At 37.3% G+C, this 12946-nt stretch overlaps 1 protein-coding gene across 3 annotated transcripts in view; it reads right to left on the bottom strand.

The window, feature by feature from the left end:
• Positions 1–12946, bottom strand: part of exoc4 (exocyst complex component 4) — a 325936-nt gene that overhangs the window by 139594 nt on the left and 173396 nt on the right. The window contains exon 10 of one of the 3 annotated variants that reach the window (XM_069907799.1): positions 2487–2991. The exons of the other annotated variants lie outside the window; for them this stretch is intronic. Coding sequence (XP_069763900.1) covers positions 2871–2991 — 121 coding nt within the window. The 3' untranslated portion in view covers positions 2487–2870. Of the gene's footprint in view, positions 1–2486; positions 2992–12946 lie in introns of those variants that run through there. 3 annotated transcript variants of the gene reach the window in all.

The following is a 12946-nucleotide window of genomic DNA, read 5'->3' as shown; positions in this document are numbered from 1 at the left end:
AGAACATGCAATTTTGGATTCAATGATCCATGATCAAATTGTGTTTGGCTCAATTACTTTCAAAACTTGCAGATCAATTACTTTTGGTCTTTTTTTCACTACCCTATAGTTATTACCCTCATAGGGTGGGGATTGATTCTTAGTTCAGGAAAATACATTTTTTTTCCACTTTCCCTTTTTTTCCATTTAATAACACGAGTTCATATGTACCTTGTTCATTGTTATTTGATACTTGTAACTTGATATTTATTTACTTTATTATTATTATTACCAGATGTACCCATGTATTTTGCACATGTTAAAACCAATAAAAAGATTGAAAAAGAAAAAAGTTGTGTTCGGAATTATTGACAAGGGGAGAGAGAGGTTGCGACGAGAGTTGGAGCTGAAACTGTGACGGTATGCCATGCTAGTGAATTAGCTCTGCAACATGTGAAAAAGTTTGATAAGAGTGCAAAGGGTGATGAAAATGAAGGCACAGCTGTAGCCATAATGTCTGGACGCACACATAAACAGAGAATGAGACATGGAAAAAAACAAAAAGATGGAGACACATTCAATTGTAAAAAATGTGGCACTCAACATGCACCAAAACAATGCCCAGCCTATGGTAAAGATTAACAAATGCAAAGGACAGAATAACTATGAAAAGGAATGTTTTTACTAAGGGAAACTAAACAGAAGTGAAGGTGTGCCCACCACAGAAGACTACCCTCAGTGATACATTCTTCGTGGGCATAGTAGCACAGGAAGATTTCAAATCAGCAGGCATTGAACAGCCAAGCGTGAACAGAGTTGAACATGAACAAATGGACAGTGCCATTGTATATTTCTATCAAGCTGGACACGGGGCAAAGGCCAATTTGATCTGTGAACGTGACATCAGGGCAATGAAGATAATGCCACACATCTATCCAAATTCTATTCAGTTCAAGGCTTACAATGGACAGCATGAAAGGCTCAAGGTGAAAGTTAAAAGTAAAGAGCACCACCTCATGTTTGCAGCAGTCCTAGATGGACATGATTCACTGCTTGGTGACAAAGCATGTGAAAACTTAGGCCTAGTCAAGGGGGTGTACTGCATTAACAGCGCCAATGCACAGAACAGCATGGAGGAAATACTGGATCAATTTCCAGTCATCTACAAAGGGTTTGGTGTTCTACCATTCACCTATAAGATACAGTTGAAGGAGAATGCAAAGCCAGTAGTGCATGTCCCAAGGTGGCACCACTAAAATGCAAGCTCAAGCAGGAACTTGACCGAACGACAGCACTAGGGGTTATAAAGAATGTGGAGGAGCCCACAGAATGGGTGAATTCAATGGTGTGTGTCAAAAAGAAAAACAGTGACCTCTGTGTGCAAGTAACCAAAAGACTTGAATGCCAATATAAAGAGGGAACATAATCAGATTCCAACCACAGATGAAATTATTTCAACTATGGTGTCAGCAGACTTTTGTGTTTTTCTTCTTACAATCACATTTCATGTTGTTTTAGGCATTCTTGCAGTTCAATTAAATTTTATTTGATGTATTATTTTGATTTTCCATCTCAGTAAACTTGCATAATATTAAAGGAGATTATTTCAGGAAATTGCAATCTTGTTTTTTGCTTCAAAGAATCTTGGAGCCATTTTGATCAAGTATATTCAACATTTTAGATAGTTTAAGAAATCAGAAATCGATTATTGTTACCATCATTGCCTCTTTGCAATGACATCGAACATTGGCTCAATGTGAACAAATGGACAGAGTGCCTCAAAGGCTGCAATAAATTATAATTATGAGTAATGTCATCGTTTTGGCAATAAAATGGATAAATGAGGGAATAATGAAAGGAAACATGAAATGTGCACTTTTAAGAGACCTAGATTTTGCTTAAAACACTGCAGATGGTCAGATGCCATCAACCCAGCAGAACCATTTACAACATGAAGTGAATGAATATTTGAACATTTGGTTTCCATCGGCTTTCAACCAGAGCAGTTGATAGGTAATTATGCATAGAGACCTGGAAATATCAAAAGTAAAACTGCACAACGACAGAAAAGCTAATTTGAATGATTTAAGAGAGCCTACACAGATTTAAGGCAAATTGCATCCGTCACCTTTGATTTGGTGAGGCACATATACGTGGATGTATAAGAGACATACAAATGCCTTGTGAAAATCATCCACGCCCAAAGCTTTTTTTCTCTCCCAAACACCAGTTTTGAATCCATTTCTCTTTTCAGTTTTATAAAAGAGTCTGGAATCAAGTGTTGGGAGTGGAGTTATAAAGTTGAAAAAGGTAGTACAGGAAAATCCTCGGTATTTGGCACCTACGGGGTTTGTGTATGCTGGATATGCGAACTTTCCGGTTAGCTGAGACTCACTCAGTGTCTAAATAATACACCAGCATTAAGAATAAACAGTTTAATAGATAAAAAGTGCAAAATATAAAGTAATTTGAAAAAAAAGTATTGTAGTTCTTAATTATGTAAAGTTCACTTTAATCAGATAATTCCCATAGCTTTTATAAGTTATACATTTTATTTGAATTCAAACCCTGGCCACTGGTGCTGTAACAGCATTGTGCTAACTGCTAGGCTAACTGTGCCACTATCACAATTAAACCCCACCCCCACCCCGTTTACAGATAAAGCCTTGCAAATATACTTAATACCAATAAAGATAAAGACTCATAATAGGCTGGGAAAGGGAGACTTTGGGAGTTGCCCCAGCCGTCTCTTCATCCTGGGTGATGCTGCCATTTTATTCAAACACAACTTTATTCAAACTTTATTGAAACAGCTACAATTTACATATGCAACGTTGCCCTTTTTTAACCTCCTACTCTTGATGTAATTCCCTTTCTTTCCATCTTCATTTTTAACAGAAATCACATGGAATCAGGGATTTCTCCTTCGCCATGACAAGGAAACAACTGCCATGATTTGTCAGCATTCCTTGTATCTGTTTCCACAGAAACAGCTCAAAAATTAACGGTTTGCTGAAATAAAAAAAATTGGTTTTCAAATAAAATTATAGGGTAATGAAAATTAAGTACAAAGAAGTTTGCTGGGTTAGAAAAGGACAATATTAAATACAATATTCATCATTTTAAAAGCACAGCAAACAATTAATTGGTTTAATACTTTGTTGCGACAATTATAAGAAGCATTTTATGCTTAAAATCAAATACTAACTTAAGTTTTCTTTAATCATATCTAGATTTGATGAATTAAGTTCTTAGAAAAACAGACCCAAATGTCACACTTCTTATCCTGTTTGTTTTCAAACTAGAATTAGATAAATGATTATCCAGCTGTGGAGAGAGTATTTGGTTAGAGACAAAGGGAAAGGGATATTCCAATGTATTGTTCATCCAAATCCAAAGGTCAAGGATGACATGAGACAGGGGAAGACCCTTTTAAAAAAAAGCATAAACATCAAAAAATAATCCGGGGATGTCGTTCTTTGAAAGAAATGTAATCCTTTATCTGGAACCCTTGGGGGACAGTGTGTTCAGAATTTCGGATTTTTTCGGATTTCGGAAAACCAGATTTAAGCCCATCCGAATTCTGCTGCCGTATCCTTCCCAGTCGCGCTGCCATCTCCCCCCTGCCCGCCTGACTTGTGCTACTGGTCTGCCCCCAACCCTCGTCCGCTCGACTTGCACCACCCTTTAAATCCTGCAACGATTACAACAGTTCAGCTAAACCCTTGGTACCTGGCATCTATGGGGATTGGTAAATGCTGGATAAGTGTATTTTCCAGTTGCTTGAGATTGTGTGCTGTGTGATTGGTGAGCTAATGGTGAGGCGTGCCAATTTAAACCCGAATTTTAAAATCTATTTATTTTCTGCAATTTTTTTTTTGCTGGTTGCTTGAGGCTGCCAGTTGCTTAAATTCCAGATAACGGGGGTTTTACTGTGCAATGCTACAGTTCATATTTCTAAGGAAACATCTCTGAACCTTTTGCCTTGAAGGTGAATGCTTTCTTTTCATTTGAAAACGAATAGAAATGAAGTGGTTTAAAAAGTCTGCATCTTGATTTTACAACTCATTTACATTACACTTTTCCTTTAAGGTCTGTGGAAATTCAAAACTCTTGCTTTTTGCAGTTGGCTATTGATATCCAAGTGGAATTTTTGATTATCAATGGCAATATATAAATTAGGTTTAAAAAAAACTCTCAATCTGTTTTGCACTCAGTGCCACACAGGTCAAGCAATATTACCAAATAAAAACATGTGAAATTCAATCTTGGAAGTTCCTCGACAAAGCATCTTCTGGAAACTCTGCTGAGAAATTAGTACCTCTCAGATTAAAAATGTATAGCAACAGAAATCATGAACACAAGTCATCTGGTGAATCCCAGAACTGCAAAAAAAAAAGCATAACTTGTTTCACTCAACACGAGACCCAAAATAAATCCTTTATCTTCACCATTCCCAAAACTATTCACCTCTTAATGTGAGCCTAAATCAGAGGTTCCATACATTCAGCAACTTTTCCCTAAGTTTGATTGCATTGTACTTTCTACAAGATAGACCAAAAAACAACAATGTTTACAGATTTGGCTACAACTTCTATTTATGTGGACTTGTGTCCGCTGGAATGAAGAACAAGAAAATAAAACTTTTGACGGAAGCCTGGGATTCGGATTAAAAGTTTTCAGGGCAATGGAGAGAAAACTCCACAACTTTAATTATATCACATGTACTTCAAATCAAATGAATGACACTCTACACGATTTTCCCCAACTAGGAAGCAATCGTGGACAGAGACCACCATTTATGCGTTCATCAATCAACCACATCATTAGAAAAGGTCAATTGGAAAAGAATAAAATAAATGATAAAAATATCCACAAATCTGGAAACTGCCCAATGACTTAATGAGCCCTTTATTTCAAACCTGACCTATCTCCAAGTGCCAAAGAATTACAAATAGGGCTGACAACAGCAATGTAATAAAGATTTCATCCTTTTAAAAAAAATACCTCACATTCCTTTCCTGATGAAAGGACTCAGAACAGGGAAATATTGTCACAATTAAGATGTTTGTGATTGTAAGCTGACAGATGTTCGTGAGCAAGTGAACTTCTCCAGCTTTTTTCTGAGGCAAGCTCGATCCCTTGAAGATCGTTTAATTGGAATAGGATACTCTTAACGTATGCACTCTTGTAATTCGCAGCATCTGTTCAGTAACTAGGTTAGAGAAATTATATCACTTGGGCATTTGGAAGTGCGATGTAATTACAAATAATAACCTTGGAAATGCTAATAAATGCCATTTTGCTCACACAAAGCCAGTGTGTCTTGATAATTAAAGGACCTCTACCCAAGGAAATCAACTTGCCATCAAAACATTTGGAAAAGGTTCATTTTCAGATGTCTCAGCGACTCTGGCACAATGGAGTTCAAAAATATTTAAGTACACAAATTTTGCAATAGTTACACAATTGAGAAGGTGCAAACTCAAGTAACCATATATAGCATTCCCCTTCTGAACTGGACAGTATGTTATTTTGTATTCACCTTCAATGGCTCATATTCAGCATGGTTATAACTTGAGGGGCAGCACTGTATTAATGTCGAGGAGTGTAGCATTATGCAGAGGAGGAAATTAAATCCATTTTAGAAGCTGTATGCTCATTGAAAACTAGTTTTATTTTTTCCTTGATATGTTTTGGAAAAATGAATGCTCGACATCTGTTCACCAAATTCAAATTTAACTAAGTACTTCTATTGTGGTTAAAAATTCAACTGAAAATGTGAGAATGGCATTCCCGGAATTATGGGGAAGGACATGCATTTTTATTCAAATAAATACACAAAAATGCTGAAGAAACCAGGACCAGCATAGTCCATAGGAGGCAAAGATATATACGGCAATCAATATTTTGGGCCTGAGCAAAGAGCCGAATAGGCAGGGGGAGGAACATAGACCAACAGGCAAGAGGTCATAGGTGGACGTGGATAGGAGGGCAAGAGAGAAAAGGTGAGAACTGATCAAGGGAGGGGGAACTCTGAATGCTGAGCTGGAGAAAGGAGACAGAGGGATAGGTAAAAAGAGAAAGAGAGAGAGAGAGAAGGGGTGGGGAGCTGGGAGGGGGGGTTTAACATTAACTGGAGAAGTTAATGTTAAGATGTTGATGCCAGCTGGTTGGAGGGTGCCCCAGATGGAATACAAGAATATGGACTCTGCAGGACCTGCAGCGATTCTCCAGCACTTTTATGTCCTTACTAACATCACAGTATCATCAGACTTTGTTTCACTGGATTTTTATTCAAGTCAACATCATGTGCAAGTTTGCCTAATGCAAAGAAATGAAGGTGCATAAAACTGATGGAAAGTTCTTAAAAAATATATAATGGAAATGTGGACTGTAAATGTACTGAATACCTGCAGTCAACAGTATTTATCAAACATTAAAGTGGAACAGAGATGATCTTTATTACTTTAAAAAAGTTGTACTTAAGAAGCAAGCAAATGTGTCGCTAGGTACAATTTAAATGACAAATTTATTGATGATAACACAGTTGTTGGCAGAATTACAGATGGCAATGAGGAAGTGTACTAGAGTGAGATAGCTCAGCTAGTTGAGTGGTGTCATTACAACCTCACACTTAATTTTAGCAAAACTAAGGAACTGATTGTGGACCAGGAAGGGGAAACCAAGGAAAATATGAACCGGTCCTCATTGGGAGGCCAACAGCAGACTTCAAATTCCTGGGTGTCAACATCTCTGAAGATCTATTGTAGGGCTATTATGCTGAAGAAATCATGAAGGCAGCTTACCAGCGGCTATATTCATTAAGAATGTGAGGAGATTTGGTATGTCACCAAAGACTTTTGCAAATATTGTTACGGGTGTACTGTGCAGAGCATTCTAACTGGTTGCTTCACTGCCTGGTATGGAGGTGCCAATGCACAGGACAGGAAAAGGCTATCGTGAGTTGTGAACTTAGCCAGCAGGCATCAGTCTTCATTCCTTTAAGGACATATGCAGGAGGCAGTGTCTCAAGAAAGCAGCCTCTATCAAAGGATCTTCACCACCCAGGCCATGCCCTTTTTTCCACTGTTACCATCAGGAAGGAGGTACAGGAGGCTGAAGATGGACACCCAACATTATAAAAACAGCTTCTTCCCCTCTGCCATCAGTTTCTGAATGGACAATGAATCATAGACAAGACCTCGCTTTGTTGCATAAATTATTTATTTTAAAATGTATTTATGAAAATGTTATTTAGAGCAATTTTTGCACCTGTAGCACATAATACCGCTCCGCAAAACAACCAATTCTGATTTTGATTCAATCTAGTTCTTCGACACAATGCCTATTTCTTGCTGGCCTGAGAAAGTGGTGGTGAGTGTTCATCATGCTGTTGGGTAACCCTTACTAAAACTAACAAGCCACTTCAGAAAACATCAAGAGTTAATCACCAAGGATGAAATTATTTGTAGATGAAGGAAGGGTGGCTGATTTCCTTTCATAAATAACACCAGTGCACCAATTAGCTTTTCACAACAAGGTTGGAAATTTTATATTGATTTTTCTAATGGCGTTTGCAAGCTACCACATTTGGTGAATTCAATTTTGTAAGCTCCTGTAGGGATTTTAAGATGCATGATTACTGCTGTGCCCAAACTAACAGGAATGAAGAAATCTTCCTCTGTGCTCAGTGAGGTAAATCAAGAAAAGGCTTTTCATAGGTGAAATGAAATAAAGACAAATGAATTCAGCGTTGTTCTTCCTACATTCACGGAACAAATTCCTTCAACAAAATAATTCAAAATCCAATTAAATTCTGTCAGTCTAAGAGTAAATGTTGTTTATGTTTCTTGTCCCTCTTTGCTCTCTCCTGAGCAAAATGTGCAACAGCACATTTACGAACAAATGCCTCTTAAAAAAAGCACAAGCAAATGCTGCAAACAGAACAAACTATTGATCCACAAGCAATCTTTTATTTACCATAGAACCAAAAAAAAATGGAAGTTTGGATCATTGCTCTCACTTCACAACATTTGTCCTGAAATGCCTGAGTTACGGAAACTGTCTGGAATTAAATAATGCAATCTAATTTCCTTTGGTTTTGTTCGATTCTTTGTCTAACTTTAATCCAGTTTCTTTACCCACTGCACCACTCAATTTTGTACATAAGACCTCAATAAGTAATGAAAAATCCATAAATTCTGCTTCTAATCCAAATCCACATTCATTACATAACTTTGTTCCATCCAGCAGCAGTAAATGTACATCTATATGGAAAAGAAATCTATAGTTCAGATAATCACTGTGTGACTGGTCTGACTTCTTGGCGAGCAAAGGAATAATTGGACTTGCAAAAAACAAATATCTTCCTAAAGATAATGGGCACAAAACCATATATTATGTATAAAACATGGATGTGTCCTTTAAAATTGGAAGCACAAGAACAGCCGTCAGCATTTCAGACCAACAAACCTGATCCGCCATTTCATCAGATTGTATCTCAACGCTATCCACAACTCTTAATAGGATTATCTATCAAACCCTCACAAGGACATCATAGGATTCCTAAAGTCACAAGAATGAAATTTAAGAAGATTACAGTCTGAACTGCAAACATTCTATTGTTTTTTTGAAGGTAGATTCCTCAGTTTTGCATTCATTTTCTCTTTTCCCCTTGACACCTCATTTCCTGCTATATTCCAGAAATACTTAACCACATCAAGTCAAATCAATTTGACCTGGGCACACCAATAGCCCTAAGCAGAAAACCCTGCAAAAGATAGTTGACACAGCCCAGGGCATCACAGTGAACCCTCTCCCCACCATCGAGAACATCTACAGGGAAAGCTGCCATCAGAGAGTAGCAGCAATCATCAAGGATCCACACCGCCCAGCACATGTTCTGTTCTTGGTGCTGCCATCAAGAAAGAGGTAGAAGTGCCACAAGACTTGCACCACCTTACTCTTCCTGGCTACAGCTAAGGCGACCTTCGCAAAAGAAATTTGGTGTTTTGGTAACTTAAAACTCATGTTGTCAATGTCCCCCAAAAGATACACTTCCAGATCTTGTGGAAAATCTACTTTGGTAATTTTCTAAAGAACTTCCTCCAAATTCACCCATAGCCAGTTGAAGTGGATAGAAGTTTCAACCTCTACGCCATATCTAAATCACATTTCTGAAAAATCAGATTTTGATTTATGTAATTTTTGTGGTGTGAAGTATAACTGATGTAAGAAATTATATTCCACCAATTTATACCTGGTATTAATGATTCCAGTCATTCTGTTCATACATAGGTTTTGCCACCATTCTTCGTTAATTTTTGTATCTAAGTCCAATTCCCATCTCTCCCTTGATCCTTGTAAATTCGGTTTTGGACTCTCACTTTGGAATATGTAATACATTCTAGATATAAATTTATATACATTGTCCTGTTGAATTAGAATCTCCAATATTGTTGCATCTAGGTAAAATCATATCTGGTCGCCTTAGCTGTTGCCAGAAAGTGTATAGCGGTTTCATGGAAGTCCAACTCCTGGTATGATGGAAATGCAGGGTTACATTCCCTTAGAGAAGATCACTTACAATATAAGGAAGAATTGTAACACACTTGTTCAGATATGGAAACCTTACTTGAATGATATTGGCACTCAGTTTGATTAATTCCCCCAACTTGGAAAGAAGATGATGCAGACATGGTGTGTGTGTGGTTTTTTTTAAAATGAAGGTAGTTAATTGGTTTTATACATATATATTTAATTTGTTTATGGCTTGTTGAGTCTTTCAAAATCTAAAATATAAAAAAAGATTTGCACCACCAGTTTCAAGAACAGCTGCTACCCTCCACCATCAAAAGTAAATTCAGTCAGGGACTCATTTAACGACTCTTACTTTTAAACTTTATTGATTTTTTTTCTCTGCATTGCACAGCGTGTTACATTTCTTTATTTGTTTACATGGGTACATATCTTCTTGAGGACAGTTTTTTTGCGCTACCAATAAGTGGTAATTCTGCCTAGCCCGCAGGAAAAAGAAACTCAGGGTTGCATGTGACATCACGTAGGTACTCTGACAATAAAGCTGAACTTTGAACATGGTTTGTTTTTGCCAATGTTTTCTCCTATTTGTTTGATGGTGTTGTTAGAGGTAACTTTGAAAAATCCTGACCAGGCACTGTGATATCATCAAATCAACAATTTTTGTGCATGAGCCAGGAAAATGAGTCTGGACAACAGTAGATAGGATCTTTGTAATTGTCCCATCCACACACAATCCTTTTCTTATTCAATGTTTATATATTCCTGTAGTGATTAGGAGCTGGGATGCTGAAAATCTTTTTCAATAATTCAAGGATTAGAACAGCACCAATAATGATTGCATTTATCCCAGCGATGAATTAGGCATGTCTAGTTCTGCACCAACTAAATGTGCAGGGAAAGAGCATTCTTTATTCCCTTCCTTTGTGAATTAATTCTGCTAAAAGGGTTGAAGTTTAAATGTCTGTTAAATCTCACCTACACCAACATACATTTCAGACCAAAATTTTATATTGATCCATTTGTTTCAAGATTGAACAGCTAACAGTCTGCATTGAAGAAAAAAAGTGCTTCAGGTTAGGACTAAAAGTTAAACAAAATAAAAATATTACTCCCTTCTAAAATTACATACAGATCTTGGAAAGTAATAGAACTTTGTATTGATTCTACACCAATCTCTATGTCAATCTGAAGTTTACACTTTTAAAATTCTTAAGAGCAAAACAAGCTGTCAAATATTTCAAAATTCCGATTTTCTAAAGGTTTCAGAGCTTTTTGTCACACTTTTAGAGGGCAAAGTCATTTAAATCATGTGATTTTTTTTATATTCTCTACAAACATCTGTGATTCTACACATCTATGGAGCATTACCTTGGTAACTATCCTCTGTTCTTTCATACACATTGCTTGATACCCTATAGTTCAGACAGGGGCGTATCTAGGGTATGGCATGCATGGCATGTGCCCGGGGCACCACTTGAGGGTCGGTTTTCAAAAACTATATTGTCGATTTCTTGGTGACTTTCTTTTAATGTTGTCCTCTGGTTAGAATCTTCATCATAGATGCAAACATTATCTCAGCATTCACTTTATCAAAATCTTTACTCATTTTAAAGGCCTCTATATTTAGGTCACCCTCACCCCTTTTTTTGAGAGAGGAAATCCAGTCTGCTCATCCTTTTCAGCTCTGTACTCTTACACATCTTGTATCATCCTGCAAACTACCTTTCCAGTGTCTCGATACCCTATATGCTACAAGTTTAGCACATCCTTCTTAATTTTCAATTTTGTCTCTTCAGAAAAAGCTTCTAATACTTGGTTTATTTTTTTCAACTTCACTCAACTGTGTTACAACATTTAGTGATTGGTATATTGAAATCTGAGATCCAATCAGTCCTACATAGACTTGAACATCCCAAGCATTAATTTCTCTATTCTTCTGACTACCTCACATTTACCTTTTAAATCTCATCTGGCAATTATCTGTCCACCTTGATAATTTTTTTTTATATTGCAGTACCCCAACTAACTGAACCCCAACATTTCAAAAACATGGAAATTGTATTTTTGATTCCAAAGTCTAAATCATTAATGTAAATTCTGAATATTGTATCATTGGCCCCTTCCAACAATGATCCTTGTGAAACACCGGTTAACATTTCATGCCCATGCCTTTTTATCATCTGTCTCTGTCTCTTCCCACTGATGTTGCTACGCATGCTGTTTACTGTATTCTGCTTTTATTTCATATTTCCAACATCTGCAGCATTTTGAATTTCATATCCATTCTATCACTTGTCCTTTGGCTCCACTGATAATAATGGCTTTCCAAAGCTCCTTTTAAAATCTAGATAAATTACATTAATCAAGGAATCGTTTACTCATCTTAATTGTTTACTGTTACCGCCTCAAAAAATCAAATGTTCTTCAAGCAAGGATTTCTCTTATGGAATCCAAATTAGCCATGTCTAGAGATTCTTTTTTATCCAATTGTTGAAATTACACTTTAAAGATGATTAGTTTCAGGGTGTTTTGTTGCACACTCAGGTGAGTGAGTCTATGGTTAGATGGGCAGCCAGAAACCAGCAGAAGTGGAAACCAAGGGGCTAGAAGCAGTTGAGAGGGAGATTAAAAATCCAAGGACTGGCCGAGACAGAGGCTGCAGAGCCTGGAACTGGGAGTTGCTTGATATTCTAGATCGATGCCTGGTTGTGAAATGCATTATGTTAGGATTTAAGTAGAGTCCTGTTTATTGTTTAACAAGTTTTCAATTTATGAATTAATTCATTCCATATATTGTAAAAAACCTCTGGTATCCGGCACCTATGGAGATTGGTAAATGCTGTTTGCGTATTTCTGGTTGCTTGAATCTTACTCTTACAATTCCTAACCAAAACTTATCCACTGCTGATTTCTGGCCACCAGACGAGTCTAATATTTTTGCCGGTTACTTGAATTCCAGATACCAGGGGTTTTACTGTAATACTCGTCAGTGACCATAAATCTTAATCAACTTGTGGAAAATATGGCAAAACCTAAACCAAATGGTGGGTTATCTTGTTGATAACCCTGGATCACCTCGAAAACAGCAATTCATACATACAGCTGCTCTTCGATGACTACAACTCAGACTTCAATACCATTATTCCCCTAGTGCTGATCAGGAAGTTGCAAACTCTAGACCTCTGTACTCATTCGGCAACTGGATCCTTGATTTTCTCATCAGAAGACCACAGTCGTACGAATTAGAAACGTCTCCACCTCACTGATTATCAACACAGGCACACCCCAAAGATATGTGTTAGCCCACTGGTTGACTCGTTATACACCAATGACTCTGTGGCCAGACACAACTCCAATGCCAAGTATGCCGATGACACCACAGTTGTCGGCCGAATCACAGATGGCAATGAGGAAGCATACAAGG

Source organism: Narcine bancroftii, chromosome 13, assembly GCF_036971445.1.
Source record: "Narcine bancroftii isolate sNarBan1 chromosome 13, sNarBan1.hap1, whole genome shotgun sequence".
Lineage (NCBI taxonomy): Eukaryota > Metazoa > Chordata > Chondrichthyes > Torpediniformes > Narcinidae > Narcine > Narcine bancroftii.
This window is presented reverse-complemented; position numbering and strand designations above follow the sequence as displayed.